This window comes from Balearica regulorum, chromosome 3, assembly GCF_011004875.1.
Source record: "Balearica regulorum gibbericeps isolate bBalReg1 chromosome 3, bBalReg1.pri, whole genome shotgun sequence".
NCBI lineage: Eukaryota > Metazoa > Chordata > Aves > Gruiformes > Gruidae > Balearica > Balearica regulorum.
Genome location: NC_046186.1, coordinates 88,376,391 through 88,394,747, shown reverse-complemented (window position 1 = coordinate 88,394,747; position 18,357 = coordinate 88,376,391). Strand labels below are relative to the sequence as shown.

General features: G+C 42.3%; 1 protein-coding gene across 1 annotated transcript in view; it reads left to right on the top strand.

Annotated features, from left to right (window-relative positions):
* Window positions 1-269: 269 nt before the first annotated feature.
* Window positions 270-18,357, top strand: part of LOC142601055 (protein ELYS-like) — a 55,630-nt gene continuing 37,542 nt past the window's right edge. Inside the window, 7 exon segments of the mRNA XM_075748839.1 lie at window positions 270-465; window positions 6,523-6,649; window positions 7,949-8,202; window positions 13,137-13,317; window positions 13,827-14,034; window positions 14,659-14,775; window positions 15,762-15,846. Coding sequence (XP_075604954.1) covers window positions 6,529-6,649; window positions 7,949-8,202; window positions 13,137-13,317; window positions 13,827-14,034; window positions 14,659-14,775; window positions 15,762-15,846 — 966 coding nt within the window. The 5' untranslated portion in view covers window positions 270-465; window positions 6,523-6,528.

Genomic DNA, 18,357 nt, shown 5'->3' with positions numbered 1-18,357 from the left:
ACCCCACTAAGACGACGGCCGCTTAGTAGTTGGCGAGGAACTACAGTTCCCGGCGTGCCCCGCGCGAGGCCAGCCCGCACCGGAAGGCGGTCAGGGCGGGGCGGAGAGCGGAAGCGGCCTGCCGCGTGGCACGCTGGGACAGGTAGTCCGGAGCCGGCCACTGCCCAGGGTCGTATCCCGCGAATTTGAAAATTCCCGCGGTGGCCGCGGCAGCTCTCGCGAGAACTTCTCCCCCGCCCCGCCCCGCCCCCCGCGCGGCGGGTGAGCGAGCGAGGTGGGTGCTGCGCGCGGGGGGAGGGGAGCGGCGCCGCAAGGAACGGAACGGGGCGCGCGCGCAGAAGAGCAGGAACCGGGCGCGGAACGGGGCGCACTCGTCTGCGCAGGAACGAGTGTGGCGCGGCCGGGCAGGCCCGGGGCAGGCGGAGGCCGCTGTAACCGCTGCGGGAGATGCCGCCGCCCTCATCGGCACGTACGGGGGAAAAACGGGCTGGGGTGGGCGGACAGGAGGAGGGAGCGGCGCGGGGAGAAGAAGGCGACAGAGAAGGTGGTCACCGCCACCCTCCCGCCTGCCGTCGCCCGTACCAGGAGGTACCGGGCGCTCCTCAGGCGGCTAGGCCGGCACCGCCGCCGCTGGCGCAGCGCGGGCTCAGCGGGGGCCCTCGGCGGGCCCGACCGCCGTTGCCCGGCCCCTTATGTAAGTGACCCACTGGGCTGCGGCGCCGTGCCCCGCCACACGTGGCCCCGCCGCGGCGGGGGAGGCCGGGACGGCCGGCGGCGCGGCCTGGGCAGCGCACATGGGAGGCGGCGGCGTGCGAGGCTCCGCAGCCGGGAGGCGGCCGTCAGAGGCTGGGGGGCGTGGGAGATGTGGCGGTTGCCGCCGGGAGCTTTCCGTTCTGCCCGGCCAGCCGGCACAAGCCCCCGCCTCTCGCTCCGTCGGTCACTTTTTGGAGGGTTTTTCTTTTCTTTCTTGTAATTTGCTTTTATTTGTTTCCTCTCTTTTTACTCTTCTCCTCCCTCCCCTCTTTGGGTGTCGTTTTCCAGGAGGAGGCGGGAAATTTGCTATCTGCGTAGAGCGGCAATCGCTGGAAGAGGTCTGGGTTTAATGGGGGGAGCATGGCTGTTCAGGAATCCAGCGCGTTTTGTGGGGGTCTCTCGATTTTTTTTCACGAAGCATGCATCAGGCAGCAAAGTTGCCAACTTAAACAAAAGCACATGGTTTCTTCTTTAATAAACTGCGAGTCCAGGTGTGGAGCTTCCGCCAGTAGAAAGAAGCGTGGTGTCAGTCTTTCAGGTCTAATAATTTCTTCTTGATCATGTTTGGCAAAATTCTGGGAAAAGTAGGGACTTAATTGTGTCAGGAATGCTGAGCCCCGTTTGGAGTATATGGCTAAATGTGGTAGTTGAAGCACCTTCTTTGACCCATCAGTCTGGATGACATGTCTTGGTCTTGGCTGGCAGCTGTCACTTGCGTTTGGGCACACAGTGCTGTGTCCTGTTCTGCTGAGGACAGCTCCTCATCCTCTTACAGCATCAACTTGTTTTCCTGCAGTGATTTGCCCAAGGAGGTTTTCCACATAAATGGGAAAGAAATGACCCAGTAGTACTCACTAAATCAACTGTTAACTCACCCACTAAATCCTCTTTCTGCAGGAGTAAAATATGGCAAGGTGGAAATTAACTGAACCTGACTACTAAGGTGCAGAAAGTGTCTTTTCCATCTACTGCTCCTCCAGTGCTTGTGAGTTGCTTCCTGTTTTTCTGGGGAAAATGTCATTAAACCAGTCATTAGTAATAATTCCAAAAATTCTGTAATTGTCATCTTTAGCTGTTATTCAGGAAAGCGGATGCTGTTTTTTCTCAAAAGAACTTTGTTTTCCTTCCATTTCTTCTTGTTTGGCTTCTTCCCACTCTTTGTCCTGTTTCCTTAGAAATGTGATCTGAGTAGTGCCACACAAAGTTGTCCATTCCCTGATCACCACGTAACGCTTTCCTGACATCCCTTTAGCTTCCACATCTGGCTGAATGGAAGGATGATGCCTGCTAGCTGCAGCCTTTCTCAGTGAGACAGTGAGTCTCTAGGTGGAAGAGGGAGCAAAAAGTTGGCTGACTGCATCTTGGGTGGTGTCTGGTCTAAAAGCAAAGGGGGTTTTAGCGCTCCTTGCAAACTGTGTAGTTTCGCACATGTACAAGCTAGCGTAATGGCTTAATGCCCCAAAATGGAGACGAGCAAATTCCCTCTCCTCCTTCCCAAGGCGTTGTCTTGCCTCCTTCCTTGTGCCAACTTTAATGCTTGCTAGTTCTCTCTGCAAGCCAGTTGAACTCTCTAACCTGTTGGAAGACTGTCTGCTCTTCTGGGTTAGTTTCCTGCCTGCTTAGGGAGTTAATTTGGCTCGTAAAGCACTCTAAAAAGCATTCAGGCCAGTGCAAGGTAAGCCAGAGGAATACCGTAGTAGAACAAGGGAGCAGATGGAGAGATGGGAGGCGGCAGCAAGGCCTCTCGTTTGGTGGCAGTGAAGTCAACATGTTTTATGAAACCATATCTTCAGCTGTGACTGACCGTATTTTCAGCTTTTTCTTCAGTAAGCCTATAACATTGTTGGCCTTTGAAACTGATTTTCATGTACTACCATCAGTCAAAACTGACATCCTGGAACTCTGACTTGGCTGTATGTGATTCTGCTTGAACATGTAATTTCTCGATTTTTTTTTTTTTTTTTAAACTTTATTTTTTTCCCCTGGAGCTTTTTCATCCAGAAGTCTGTCATCAGTCTATGACTTGTGGCACGTTCCTTTCTTTGGAAATAGTTCATGATGTTTGGAAGTCGTAAGTACCCAGGGTGAAGAAGAATGGTAATGTTGGCAACTTGTACGCAGACCCCTTTGGCATGGGACACAGCTGGGAGCTTGGATTCTGGTCTAGTCCTGAACGTGGAGTAAGCCTGTGGCATTTTACACTAATCTGGTTTCTAAGAGACAGAAATAGGAACGTGATTGTAGTTGTTGTTTTCAAAGAGAGCAGAAATGCCGTTAGTGTTGGATCTCTCTCCCAAAGGAGAGGCTGCGTGCCTTTAACCTATCTCTAACTAACTGTTTTCCCAGTGTTTGATTTCTCAGTAATCCTTGGTTCAACTTAGCAGAGTGATGCAAGTAAAGCATCCCAATAACCAGGTCAATATATATACTGTTCATCATTTATTATGGAGTTTATCTTCCTTGTTCTATATTGTTAAGTCAGATGTCTAGAGCAAAATAGAAAAATGTTTAAATTGCCCATTGGCTTACTGGAGGAAACCTGGGTGTGCCTGATGCTTTAGCATTTTCGCATGTTTTTATAGGCAGTTAATAACTGCAGCCTGATTAAAGTTATGTGAATGGTCCAGTTGTTGAAGGTTTACTTATTTGATGGTTCTTACTGGTGATATTGGACTGATGAGCACATTTGATGTGTACTGTAGAGAGGACTACACTTTGTCAAGGTATGAGCTTTCCACCAGAGAATTCTTTCTGATTTGGTGGGGAGTTCAGGGTGGTGAATGGTTTGTTTTTAAACTCAAATCTGCCCAGTAAAGTATCTTAAAATTTGATTTCCAATTTGGCTGCACAAAGTTCTGTGCTCTTGGCCTGTCCAGGTAGGCAGTGGCAAAGGCAGGATGACTCAGAGAGAGTGTGCAGTTGAGAAGTTTTCTTGAATGCCGTTACCTGCCCTACTAGAAGATGCTTGTTCACTCTTTTTCTTAAAACTACATTGCTACTAGTATAATATATTACATTAGTAATCATGACGTACTTGCCACGCAGACTTGTTTTTTCAGGCATCACCGTGCTTATTTACAGAAAAAATTTATTTTTTACTGACTATAATCATATATATGCTCTCTTCAGAATTTTGTCCTGTTTTCTAAAATTCCTTAATATAAGTTGTGATAGTCATTGTTCTCCCCTCAAGGAGGATTGACCAACTGAATATTTTAAAATAGATTATTTTGAGGGGGGGGGGGGGAGTTGATTGTTCAGTGTTTTCATTAATGATCTGGATGATGGGTCAGAACGTAACCTCAGCAAGCTGGCTGATGATCCAAAACTGGAAAGAGTGGTAATACACCAGTGGGTCATGCTGCCATCCAGATGGACTTTGGCAGGCTGGAGAAATGGGCTGACAGGAACCTCCTGCAGTTCAGCAAGGCAAAGCGCTAAGTCCTACGTCTGGGGAGGAACAATCCCACGCATCAGCATATGCTGGGGGCTGCCCCACTGGAAAGCAGCTTGCAGAAGAGATCTAGGCATCCTGATGGACACCGAGTTGACTGTGAGCCAGCAATGTGCCCTTGCAGCAAAGGCAGCTGATGGTGTCCTGGGCTGCACGAGGAGGAGCGTTGCCAGCAGTTGGAGGGAGGTGATTCTCCCTCTAATCTGTGCTGGTGAGGCTACACCTGATGTTCTGTGTCCAGGTCTGGGCTCCCCAGTCTCACAAGAGAGATATGGAGGTACTGCAGAGAGTGCAGCATAGGGCCTCCAAGATGGTTAGAGTGGATGGGAGCACCTCTTCTATGAGGAGAGGCTGGGACTGTTCAGCCTAGAGAAGAGAAGGCTCAGGGGGGATCTCTACAATGTATATTAATAGGGAGGGAAGTAAAGATGATGGAGCTAGGCACTTTCCAGTGGTGCCCAGTCACAGGACCAGAGGTGATGGGCACAAACTGGAATATTTAAAAGATGCTATTCGCCAACCCAATATATCTCTATTAGTATTTGGTATTACTCATAAAACATAGTCATTAAATCACTGCAGTTAAAGTAAGCCAGAATGCTGGTCACATTACATGACTTCTTACTCTCTGGAGCCTCTGGATGCAGTGCAAAAGTTCATCTTGCTGTCACTTGGAAATCATAACAAGTACCAAAAAGCGTATTTGACAAAACTACAGCAAATAAGTTGTCCCACTTGGAATTTGGTCTGTGCTAGTTCTGAATGCTGGCAGGGTGGTCGGGCTCACTGGCTGCAGCAGCATCCTGCAATACTGGCTTTGCCATCAGCAGCATTTTTTTCAAAATGTTGACTTGTGCTGAGTGTGGGACCCTTACTTACACATCCTGTGTTTCACGTGCTCGTTGTTTTCATGCTGGCAGAAGATACTGGGATATATTCTCAAATAGACTGCTTGTGACTTGAAGCGTAGTAGATTCCAATGCCCAGGCTTTAGAGCATAATCTTTCTTCAGAAAAGTAACAATTCATATAAATTGTATTTATTTATTGAAATTTCCAGTCAATAAATGCTCCCAGAGTCTAGTCTTCAACACTAGCTGTAACCTCCTATGCTGTAAGGAAAATAGGTTATTAGTGCACACTGGACAAAACAATAATAGAACTTTATTTGCTGGAGAACGTGTGGTACAGTTAATGCAGTAGGTTTGTGTGCATGTTTAGGTGGCTGACTGTACTGGTTTGTAGCACAGTGTAAAGGTTCTGTTTGATGCCTGAGTTGGTCAGCATGTGTAACACCCAGGAACAGTGAACTTCGTATAATGTCTTCTTTTTGAGACTTCATGAAGAAAGTGGTGCTGTTTGAACAAGATAATTAAATGTCTTGTCTTCAGTAGCCCAGAGAACTTGCAAAACATAGTTAAAAAGTAGTTTGTATTTCCATGTGTATGGGCTACCTCTTATTTAGCTACCTGTTTAATCTTGTCAATCATTTCAGCTTTTAAGTTTTTCCACCAGAAAATCTATTGGGACGTACTGCAACATTAGGTCTTTGTGGAGCACCTACAGAAGTGTGGAAACTGTCTGAAAGGCCTAGAAATTTTTTTAAAATGCTGCAGAGATGTGATAAGGACAGGCGATAGGAAGGAAGGGACTAGAATAAGGAATATGAGGATTTAAATATAGGGAAAAAAAATCAGTGTTTTAAAGGGCTGTGTTATGTTTACATCATCAGTGTATGGAAAACTACTTTCTAATTAATGAGCTATGAAAGTCCGTACTGCTTGTAATGTGAAAATATCAACAGTACATTTTCTGTAAGAATTTGAGAATGAAAGTAGCTAAGAACTTAGTATTCCTTAATGTTCACAATAAACATGCAAAAAGTGAACAAGACATCAAGGATGTGTGAAATCTACTAGAAGGCAATTGACAATAAAGTATAAAATCAAGGGAAGGGACAAATGGAAACTCATACCTGTTACTGAGAAGCTTTTCAAAATATGATTTTTCTCAGATCCCATCTTCCTAACCTATGTTGGTAGACTTGAACTCAGTGTATTGGGTTTGTTTCTGTTATTTATCTTGTCAATACCTCTGTGTCGCTCTTTGTTGGTGATCTCATAGGCATCAGAAAAGCAAAGGACTCTCCTTTTGCTCTTCTGAGATCAAAAACTGTCCTGACTGCCATTTTTTAAAGGCAAAGAGCTACAGGTGACATATACTGACAAATCTCCTGCATGCTGATGCACCTTCTGCCAATCTCAAAAAATATTTATGGCTGACATGAGTCTGTTTTTTGCATTTCTTTATTTATAGTGAAGAATGCGAGACCTAACAGCTCAGGTAACGAGCAGTCTGCTGCAGTTTCCGGAGGTGACACTTCAGGCACTAGGGGAAGATGAGATAACCCTAGGTTCTGTGCTGTGCGGGAAGTTTTCTGGAGGTGAGCATTTTCCTTTAAATATGGTCTTATTCCAAGTTATTCTTGCCCAGAGGTTACCTGACACATAGGGTCATAGCATCAACTATGTGGAGCCAGGAGTTGGGACTCAATGATCCTTATGGGTCCCTTCCAACTCAGGACATTCTATGATTCTATGTCAAGTGGGTGCTGTTAAGATGTATCAGGTTTCCAGGAAAAAAAAAAAAATATGTTTTAAGGGTTAAAAATGCCAATATTAAAACATTAGTATAGTTAGATGTTGAAATTACTGCAACCTGCACCAATCTGGTGCTCTTAGAATAATTTACTTAAACATACTGAGTCAGTGAGCCCTCCTCACTTTTTAGTTCAACAAAAGGCAGTTTTTGAAAAAGTAATAGTGCTGTTTGGGGCCGTATTTATTTGCACCAGCTCAAGCCCTATGACTGTCATAACAGGGCATGCAGAAGTAGTTCTTCTACAGTGTTACAGAGGCAAACACCCCTGGTTTTTGTTTTCTAAGCCTGAATAAAAAGAGAAGGAAGAGGGCAATGCTGTTAAGTGCTGCAGCCATGTTTCCAAGGTATTTAATAGGATGCAGATGAGTGCCCGGAGAGAGCTGCTGAAAGTGGCTAAGCAGATTAGGTAGTTGGCTTTCTAGGTGATCTGAAAGTAGAGCTGAGGGCCGCTCTGGATGACTAGGCTTCTGTTATGACCAGGTAGACTCTATCTTCTGGACTGTACATGCCGTAATTGAGTTAAGGCTTCCTCTGAGCTTGAAGTAGTTCAGTGAAACAAAATGTGTTAAACTCTTTCTGTGATCAACACATGTAAAAGGTTAAATTTACTCATGCAATGCCCATTTTAAGGTAACTTCTTGCTGAAGTCCAAATCCCTCCCCAGAGTAGGCATGTGTCAAGTAAAATCGATAAACTAGAAATGAATTGATTTAGATTTCTTGTATCTGAAGTATGCTTTAGGACTTGTGTTCCTGTATGTATTTGGATGATTTCCAGCAAACCTAAGCCAAATGTGGTATAAAGACTATAGATCAGCATATTGTAATCTTTATCGCAAACAATGAAAATTCTTCAGTGCAGGAATGACAAGTACAAATGCAAAACAATGAGATTGTCAATGTTAAGATGTATTGCTTGAGGATTTCAGCGAGTGATTTTAAATAACTGACCAGAATTAGGTAAGCTGGCCTTCCTCTGTTAGGTGCTTGTATTGAAGGGAAGGGGCAGCGACTGTGACTTTGCAGTTGTTTTCCACCTTCTATTGGATATTGGCTTTAGTTGGCTTTCTTTTCTCTTACAGGGAGAAATGGGCTAGCATGGTTGGCGTGTGGCCCTCAACTTGAGGTGGTGAACTCTGTGACAGGAGAGCGTCTCTCTGCGTACCGTTTCCGTGGAGTAAATGAACAGCCTCCCATTGTTCGTGTGGTAAAAGAGTTTTCCTGGCAGAAGAGGACTGGCCTGCTGGTTGGGTTGGAAGAAGCAGAGGGAAGTGTTCTCTGTCTGTATGACCTTGGAATATCAAGAGTGGTTAAAGCTGTTGTTCTTCCAGGAAGGGTATGTATTTTTTCATCGGAAAAACAAAGCTTTTATGTTGTTAGGTCCTGCATAATCCTGTTTCAGGAAACGGTTTGGAGCGCCTCTTTGTAGGAGGTATTTTTTCCTATATTGCATTAACAAACTGTCACTTCAGCGTATCCAGTCAAGAGAGCCTCGGTGTAACATCTTGGGCTTAACGGTGTCATAATCTTTTGAGTTTACTGATAGTAAAACAAGTTTCCTGTTGTTATGGTAGAGCCCATAGTTACCTCATTCGCCGGTTCCACAAAAAGGCATTGAAATGTACCTTTTTTTGGCCAGAGTGAGAAACAAAAAAACCCCTCCACCCCACTCCTTGAAGTGTCTGTAACATATTTTTCCGAAATGTTTAATTCCTGTCAGAAATACTGCCTTTGAAATATCCCAAACGTCCATAGTTGTGCTGTAAATGACTTAGACACATTGCCATGAATCTCAGACTAGGAAGCAGGTGACTTTAGAGCAGAACCCATTTTTATCTTGGCTTAGGATAGGAAAAAAAGAGCCTTTAGTGATTTCCCCAGCAGACTGTTGAAAGGTTGACTTTCAATCTGCAGTCCCTGAATCTCTGCTTATGGAATATTGTGTTTGTGTAGATGGCATGCACTGGTGTAATGTTACTAAGTGCTTCTATCTTCTATAACCCATAAACTCAAGTGATGTAATGTCCCCTAGTCTCATTATCTTAATGTAAACAAGAATCAGTGCAAGTTAATAGAACATCCAGATTGACTATTTTGTTGTTACCATCTTAGAATCTGCAACAAATAACTACTTGTTTCTTACTCAGCTTTCCATAATGTGATTTGGTTTGACTTGCCAGAATACAGGTGGAGTTGTGTTTGTTTGTCATGCTACAGTGTGAGTACTAGTAGTAAGCATTTGTATTGTGGTAATTGCTCAAGATGTGAGTTGGGTTGGTGCTTTGCTGTGTTAGTTTACCTATCATCTTGATAAATCTTAGCATTTTAGCTGGAAAGACAACCTGTGTGTTGATGTAAGTGTATAATCAATAAGTAAATCATGTTTGTGAAAAATGACGTACTTTAGTTATGTTTTATTTCTTAAATCTAAGTAAGCTGGAAATAGGAAAAGGGAAGTTTAAAATGGATCATGTCGCATATCAAATCTGAGTCTGCAGAAGTGATTTGAAATAGAATGTAGTTACAACTATCAGTTTTCTTAGGGAGTTTTTCTATACCATAAAAAGCAGTTCAGGAGAGAAGAAGAAGCCTTAGGTGGAAAATTTGGCTGTTGGTGTGATGAAGGTTATGAATTTTGGAAGAAAGCCAAAACTTACCTGAATTTTTGCTCTTATGCCCTGAATACTCTTGATTACAAACATATTTGGTGTGTTGCTTTCATTTTGCTTCCTGTCTTTTGGCTATTAGGTTAGTTAGATCAGCATAGACAGGACACAGGTTTGCTAGTTGGACTGTTAAGTTGTGAGTGGGAGTATCAAGTAGACAAAACTTGCACTTGGCCACTGTCTATATGTTTTGAATTTATGCTGTAACTGATACTTCCAAATTATACATTACATAATATGCATTTTCCATCTGCCTGAATGTTTCTCTGATTTTCACACTGATTATTTTTAAAAGTAAAACGCAGATCTGTTCTTAACATAACTTTCTGTAGTTTTTGGCATTACTGTTTTAAGGCTTTAATGAGCATCTTAATTTCTGGACTATTTTCCTTGTTGCGTATATCTTCTGTGGATGGTTAAGCTGTGCAGGTTAAAACTAACTTAGAGTATCTGTGATCCAAGGTGTCTAGCCATTAGTGTATTAATATAAGGTATTTATAGTGACTGTATGACTGCCTCTTGGTGTAAGAGTAGATGTGTAGTCATTCAGAGAGTAAAGGAATGAGTTAAAAAGATAAAGCTCACAAGCTTAGAAAGAATTTTGGCATAACTTTTTTTTTTTGTGGGAGCATCTCTCATTGCCCTCTGGATATACATGTGAAATGCAGCAGAAAACTGAAAATGTTAATGGAGTATTATTTGAATTGGCTTCTAGTAAAAGTAAATCTGAATTAAAAACATTAATTATATTAAATTGGTTTGTAATGGTTGTATGTTTCAGAACTATTGAACAGTATTTTCACAAATTTTCCTGGTTTCTATGAGGCAGAAGGGTAGCATTCAGATTCGGTGAGCTGAGAAAAGTTTTCTTTGTTCATTCCCAGAATGAGCTGGCAGTAGTTTAGGAGAATATGAAAAGCCAGTGCATGGTGCAGTGGAAAAATATGCTGTTTCAGGAGCTTCCACATGGAAAATTGAAGTGTTAAAACCAGGAAATGTTTTTGGAAGACCGTATGCGCAAATGGAAAAGATTCATTTGGAGACAGTTGTACAGTGAAAAAAATCTTAAAAAGAAGTTAGAAGCAACACTTGAACTTTGGCTAATTCTGCAGGAAGATACGTACAGTATTTCTGCTTTCCTCATAACAGTCATCAAGACTTGGAGCAGCAAGAATTCAAATAATCAAAATGCTTTTGATAGTCCTTCAAGTAGCAGAGAAGATTGGAAATTTAATTTGACTTGCAGGAAGTCTGAAACAAAATAAATTTGTCTAAATTACTATAAGTACTTCTAAGATTAGAATTCTTGTGACCAAGATGAAAGGTAAATTCTGTAGGAGATTGCCAGGCACTGTAGTCATAGCAAGTGCTTGATGAGAGAGGAGAAACCACTGGTGCTTAGGGGGTTTGGTTATTTTTCCCCACATCTGGGAGTTTAAAAAAAAAAAAAAGTCTACCTTGTGATGCCCACTTCTCTGTTTTATTTTCACGTAAAAATTTGTTGTTGATGTAAAGCTTCCTGTTTTCACTGTGTTGCATTTTGTAAGAAGGTTAAAAGATAGCCTGTATTCTTTTGTTGTACAGCTTTAGTGAAGGAGTCTTCATGTGCTTGTAGCTCTGCTTAGCAGTCAGTACTGTCTTGGGATGTGTTGCAACATGTGCTGAAAGGTCTGTCTTCACCTTGTAATGAAGTTGCATGCAGACTGCTCCACATGTTAAAGAGCAGTGTGCCCTTCTCCTTAGTTGGAGTTAGCTTTTGATCTAACAAGCTCCTGGTCTTTTTGCTGTTGTTTTAGGATGGCTTTTAAAATTTTTATTAACATTCATAAAAGTGCTGGTGTGCATTTAAAACTTTTTTTTACTTTATCTGGTTGTTATTTTTCACAGAATCATAGAATGGTTTGGGTTGGAAGGGACCTCAAAGATCATCTAGTTCCAACCCCCCCCTGCCGCGGGCAGGGACACCCTCCACTAGACCACGTTGCCCAAAGCCCCATCCAACCTGGTCTTAAACACTTCCACAACCTTTCTGGGCAACCTGTTCCAGTGCCTCACCACTCTAACAGTAAAGAATTTCTTTCTAACATCTAATCGAAATTGACCCTCCTTCAGCTTAAACCCATTACACCTTGTGCTGTCACTACACTCCCTGATAAACAGTCCCTCACCATCTTTCCTGTAGGCCCCTTCAGGTACTGGTAAGCCGCAATTAGATCTCCCCGGAGCCACCTTTTCTCCAGGCTGAACCACCCCGACTCTCTCAGCCTGTCCTCATAGGAGAGGTGCTCCATCCCTCCAGTCAGCTTTGTGGCCCTCCTCTGGACTCTCTCCAGCAGGTCCATGTCTTTCTTGTGCTGGTGCCCCCAGAGCTGGATGCAGTACTCCAGGTGGGGTCTTAAAAGAGTGGAGTAGAGGGGCAGGATCACCTCCCTCGACCTGCTGGTCAGGCCTCCTTTGATGCAGCCCAGGACGTGCTTGGCTTTCTGGGCTGCAAGCGCACACTGCCGGCTCATGTTGAGCTTCTCATCAATCAATACCCCCAAGTCCTTCTCCTCGGGGCTGCTTTCAATCCATTCGTCGCCCAGCCTGTAGTTGTGCTTGGGATTGCGCCGACCCACGTGCAGGACCTTGCACTTGGCGTTGTTGAACTTCCTGTGGTTCGCATGGGCCCACCTCTCCAGCCTGTCAAGGTCCCTCTGGATGGCATCCCTTCCCTCCAGCATGTCGACCCCACCACGCAGCTTGGTGTCATCAGCAAACTTGCTGAGGGTGCACTCGATCCCGCTGTCCATGTTGCCGACAAAGATGTTGAACCGTGCCAGTCCCAGTATTGACCCCTGAGGAACACCACTCCTCACTGTTCTCCACTTGGACATTGAGCTGTTGACCACAACTCTTTGAGTGCGACCATCCAGCCAATTCCTTATCCACCAAGTGGTCCATCCATCGAATCTGTGTCTCTCCAATCTAGAGACAAGGAGGTCATGCGGGACATTTATTTTAAATGAGACTAGTGTAAAATTTACTAAGCTAGTATCTCCCTTCAAAACTTGATAAAAATGTTTCATTCCCATGGAAATGGTGTGTCTACCATGCAACTTGACCACTTCCTCATCTGACTTAGAGCCATGACTTAGCCTAATACCTATTTGGAAAAGAAGGCATAGCCTGTATCACAGAGCTAATGGGCTGTGAGCAGTGGAAGAACTATATTTAGTTTTGTCTTTCTTACTTAAGGCCCTTAAATGTGATAAAGTTTAAGATAACGTAGAAAATGAGTTACATGCAAGAGTTAGTTATTTCTAAGTAGGGAATGGAAATTGGTAAGCTGTAATAATAGAATGCACCATTTAAGTTGAAGTTAATTCAGTTAAATAAGTGTAGGAAATCTAGTAAGTGGAAGGCACGAACAGATTCTTGGACAGGGTTTTGTTTGGGTTGGTTTTGTTCTTCTTGATGTAATGGGAAGTGATGCTCTGTTTTTAAGTCTTATGATCCTGTCTTTACTTTCTTGTTTCTGATGTACTAATCCTGGCTTCACTTTTGAATGATTTCTATTTAACTTGTCAAACAGCTTCAATACTCTCTTGTTGTTTTCCTGTAGGTAACTGCTGTAGAACCCATAACTAATCACGGAGGAGCCAGTGTGAGCACTCGGCACCTGCATCAGAGTCTACGATGGCTCTTTGGAGTGGCAGCAGTGGCTACAGATGTTGGTCATCTGCTTCTGGTTGACCTTTGTTTGGATGATTTATCTTGCAGTCAGAATGAAATAGAAGCATCAGGTAAGCTTGTGGGTTTTAAACCTGAACTTAAAAATAAGCAAACTTGTGTCTTTTAAATAAGCAGTATGCATCGCGCTTTGACGACGCTAGTGTGCAGATGTTTATGACTAGTAGTTACAGGTGGCGTTTTGACATCGTACAGTCCCAAACCTCCTAATGCTATAAATGCCCCCCTCCCACCGAGATCCCTATGTGACTACGATTCTTGCCCCGGGAGGTGTGGGAATTCTACCATCTGACTCGATGGAACTGTCTGATAGGACAGAATTTGTCTCTGAAGGTTACACTTTTACCTGGTTTTGGAATGTGAGTGAGAATGCCTGTCCAGTCAGAGGGTTCTTCTGTTCTTTGCGTACATACAAAATGGAAATAGCAAAGAAAGCGTTGCGTAAATAGGTATTTTGCCTGGGATGGTGGAGTTAGATTATACATGTTGTCACGTCAGTGTTTAAAATGCAACCTAAATGGACTAACACATTCATTTATTGCCTGGTTTTGTGTGTGTGTAGATCTAGAAGTTGTCACTAGAATTCCTGCTGAAGTTCCGCAAAGAAGAGAAACTGTGACCAGAGAAGGGAGACATCTGTGTTTTCAATTACAAACCCCTTCAGGAACAGCCGTATCAACCTTGTGCTACATAAGCAGAAGCAATCAGCTCGTTGTGGGTTTTTCAGATGGCTACCTGTCACTATGGAATATGAAAACTCTGAAGAGGGAGTAAGTAGGCCTTTATACTTGGCCATGTCTGGAGGTGCAGGGGTCTCAATCTTTTGCTTAAGGAAGCATGTTAATTTAAAGAGAACTTTTGAATATAATCTTGGAATGTTCAGAAATCCTCTTCTGAAAGAACTCTTCAGTCATAGATGGATTAAGTGGACTGCCTTCTCCCCAATGGACAAAGGATTGTTTTCCTTATTGTGCCTGTGGATTGAGGATTTGTGGAAGGCATGCTTCTTTGGGTTATGTCAAGCAGTTAGGATGTGATGTAGCTGATTTCTAGTAGTCAGTTTGTTCTATCAGTAGTAGTCAGTGAAGCCAGGAAATGCGTGTATCTTGATGAAACAACAGGTTTTTGAATTGCAGTAGCTAGTTCTGAAAAACAATTTCTGGCATACATTGAAAGGTTATTGCATTTGATGGACAGTAACTTCCTCACCTCTTGACTGTTGCTTGAAAAGTAGTCGCTTCCTTGACTCAACTTGTTCGAGACAGAAGTATGAGCTTCTGTACTTTGAGGATAAACATATAAGGTGCTCTTTTCTCAGAAGATGCTTCTATCCTTCTACAAACAATTAGGGCCAGTAGGCTTACTTTTTTTTTTTTTTTTTTTAAAACCTGTAGGCACCACTCTCAGCTTGAAGGAGGCCGGATTCCTGTCTATGCTGTTACTTTTCAAGAGCCTGAGAATGATCCTCGCAATTGTTGCTACTTGTGGGCTGTTCAGTCTACACAAGAAAGGTGAATAAAAACTTACCATGAACCACTGATTTTTTTTTTTTTTTCCCAATAAGCTTTCACCTGCAGTGGATACATGTATATTTGTTTTGTTTATTTAGCTGTGCAGGAGATACTCTCAGGTACAGAAGGCGTTAAGCTTACAATGCAATTTTTACAGGATTGAACAGGTGTGAAGAGGGACCTACTAGTTCCCGCCTTCTGAAAGGAGGCAAAGCAGCAGTGGCTAGTTTTTTGTGCTTGCATTCTTCAATGATTTCCTTTGTTTCTTGATGATTGCTTCACAATGTGTTTGATATTCACACCATGGTATTAAAATACCATTAAACGTAGCTGATTCTGCGGATCTGGAGGAGTAAACACCCTGATCTAACGGCCTGCTGCCCCTAAAGGAGTGAGGTGCCAGCATTGCCCGTTACTTGGTGCCAACTGGAGCAGTCTCTGGAGCCTTTGTGAGCCAGTTGAGGTCCCCTGGGAGAGAACGGTCACTGTTCAGCAGACGAGCCAATGGTTTCCTGCTGGGCCGATGAACCAAATCAGAATGTGGAAGGGTGCAGTGTTTGCAAGAGAGAGACCGGAACTTTGGTGGTAAGAGAAGGGGAGAAAGAGATCTATCTCTCCTTCAGCATCAGCGAGCTACTTAATCAGCTCAGCTGTTCGTAGAGTTGCAATCTTTTTAAGTTTGACTTTAAAGCGGTTTTGATTGAGAACTCTTCACTGTGAAGAACTATTTCCAACATTTTTTAGTCCATACACCGTATTAAAGCTTTCAAATTGGTTAGCATTTGCCCCTGAAGCTGTTAGTGTCAACGTTTCCTCCTTTGTGTTTTACCGACTAAATGTGACCGATTACCGTGTTTTGGGAAATGGTGGTATTCTTTTCAGCAAGAGCATGCCATTAAGAAAACCTCAGTCTAGATCTAATAAAATGATAGTGAGTACTATAAAGCAGCTTTGTAATCAAAGTTTATAATTTATACCTTTTTCAGTGAAGGTGATGTTGTGAGTTTACATCTGTTGCAGTTAGCATTTGGTGACAGAAAATGCTTGGCATCAGGACAAGTCATGTATGAGGTAAGAGGTGTATGTATGTGAAAAGATGAAAAGAGCAATTTTCTCGAAGGGATTATCAGCTAAGTGGGCCAGGGTAATATTTACCCTCAAAATTCAGAGCTTAGTAAAAAAACCCAACAAATCAGTGTTTTGCTGAGTCTTCTTGGGCGTGGCCTTTGTCCACACTTCTTGAAAACAAGTCATACAATTTTATACTGCAGTGTCATGTGTTCAAACCAGATTCATCTATAAAGAGTCCATATAAATTCAATTCATGAAGAGGGAACAGCTTTTACAAATAAAATTATTCTTAATTTAAGCATCAAAGTAGTGGCCTGTGGGATGAGAAGGTAGGGCTTTGAATAGCCTTCTTTAACCAAACTGCAGACTTGAATAAGATTCTGTGTGTCTCCCTTTCTTAAAATACAGTCATATAACTGTATTCTTTTCTGGTCTTTGGTTTTGTATTCTTGTTTTTCTTTTGAGCTCTTTTAGCTGAACCTCAAATGAAATGTACCTATAGTGTCTTTTAAGTGTTGATCCTGAAACTGTCAAGATAACTGTCTTTCCACTTTTTGGCTGAGTTGCCTATTAAATCTACTCTTAAAGCTACCAAAATATGTAAATACAGTAAACAGTAGTATAATTTAGTCAAAAGACTATACATAATTTTTTAGAACTGGCTTCACAGATGTGTTTAAATATAGATGGGGTATAATTATATCTGAGATATCTAACAGGTATAAGACACATCTGTATAATGTATAAACTTCTTTCCTCCTGTTTTGATACTTTCTCTTGCATATTCTCCATAGGTATGGAATGAAATAGGAGTGACTCTTGTATTGTGGTACTCTGTTTTTATAGGGGCTGTGCATTTTGATTTTTGTTGAAAGAGTTTAGATTTTTGACCTTTTTCCTTATTATATGTAGGAAAGATCCCTTTTCATGTGTAAATGTTGCTTTTGAATAGATAAAGGTTAGATGTTTGGAAAAGGTGGTGTTGCTTTAAAATGCATTATCTATCATGGTGACAAAGTATAAATATCTTAAAGTGATTCAGCGTGACGTAAATATGGGTGTCATCTCTTTGTTTATGTGTAGTTTTTTGATGACATAAATATACAGTGCTCTAGAGGAACAGAGCACCCTGATTATTATTTTTTTTTTTTTTTTTAATTTTAAAAGGGCTTTCATGGCAGTTCACTCCTGCATCTCTTGTAGTGCTTTAAACACTTTGGCAGGTTGATACGAGGAAGATTCTATGATCTTTCTCCAGTTTCACTTTTGAACCTTTGCTGTGTTTTATCCTCTTTTAAAAGTTATTTATAGCTACAGTCTTAGCAGTGGCAAAGACAGTACCTTGTACTGTGTGCTGCTTTGGAAAAACAGCAGTTGTCTATATATGTTTCTCTCGTGGCTACTTTGTTCTGTCTCAATGCTTTAATGTTAAAATGTAGGACCTTTAACTATTTGGCAATTCTTTGTGATGGTCATCTTTCCTGAATAAGATGTGATGAGTGTCAGTTTTTACCTCAGATGGTTGAAATGTTTCTTCAGCTTTTAAAAATGGGTCTACTAGAAATTCCAATTCACACTCTTTTAAAAAAAAAAAAAAAAAAAAACCAACAGACAAAGCGATTAAATAATGTTATTCTGTTTGTGACCTGGGTAAGCTGTGGTACAGTTAATGTAAGACTTTTAACCCTCTACAGACTATGCTACCGATAATACATTCAAAGGCTTGTAAGAGGTTTCAGGCATCAGTCTCTGGATTTGAGATACTTTACTCCCCTGCTGTTTCTGCTTCCCTATGATGTGTGTTGTGGAAGATTGAAGCAGGAACCAATCTTAGAAGGTAGTTGAAGAGAGAACTAAACAGCTGGACCTTCTGGGGAGAAAAGACAGGTTATTCATCTAGCTTCCAGATGAGCCACTTACATGTGTAGCTTCATACCAAGACCTGATAACCCCTACTGCAAAAGAAAAAAAAAACAACCCCAAAACAACTCCCAAACCCAAAAAACTCCCAAAAGATGCATTAGGACACGATCTGTGCTCTACAGTGGACACGTTTAGTCTCAGAATACTTTCTTGTAGTCACAGATTGGTCAGTACTACATGGCTGTCTGAGTCAAGTTTCTTGTCTGGCTTCAGCGGCAGAAAATTTAAGAGTTGTTCCCATTTGCCAGGCCAAGTTTGAGTAAACAAGGAGGAATCTACTGTTGATCCTTGTTCATTGAATAGAGTTCACAGGAGCTTGAAAGACTTGCCAACTGCAGAAGTGCTCTTATGTTCCAGGAATCAGACTTGAGGCTAGGAAACAGTTCATCCTTGACTTTGTATCATGGTAAAGAGTCACAAATAGGGCTTCTGGAACATGTGCCACTGTGTTTTTATAAATGAGTATCAAACTTGCGTCTCCATTGCCTTCAAGGCTGGGTTAAGTCTGCTCAAGTAATTAAACATAAAGATATGGTTAAGTTATAAAAAGAGACCTTTGAAAGCATATCATCTCAGCAGTTGCTAAAT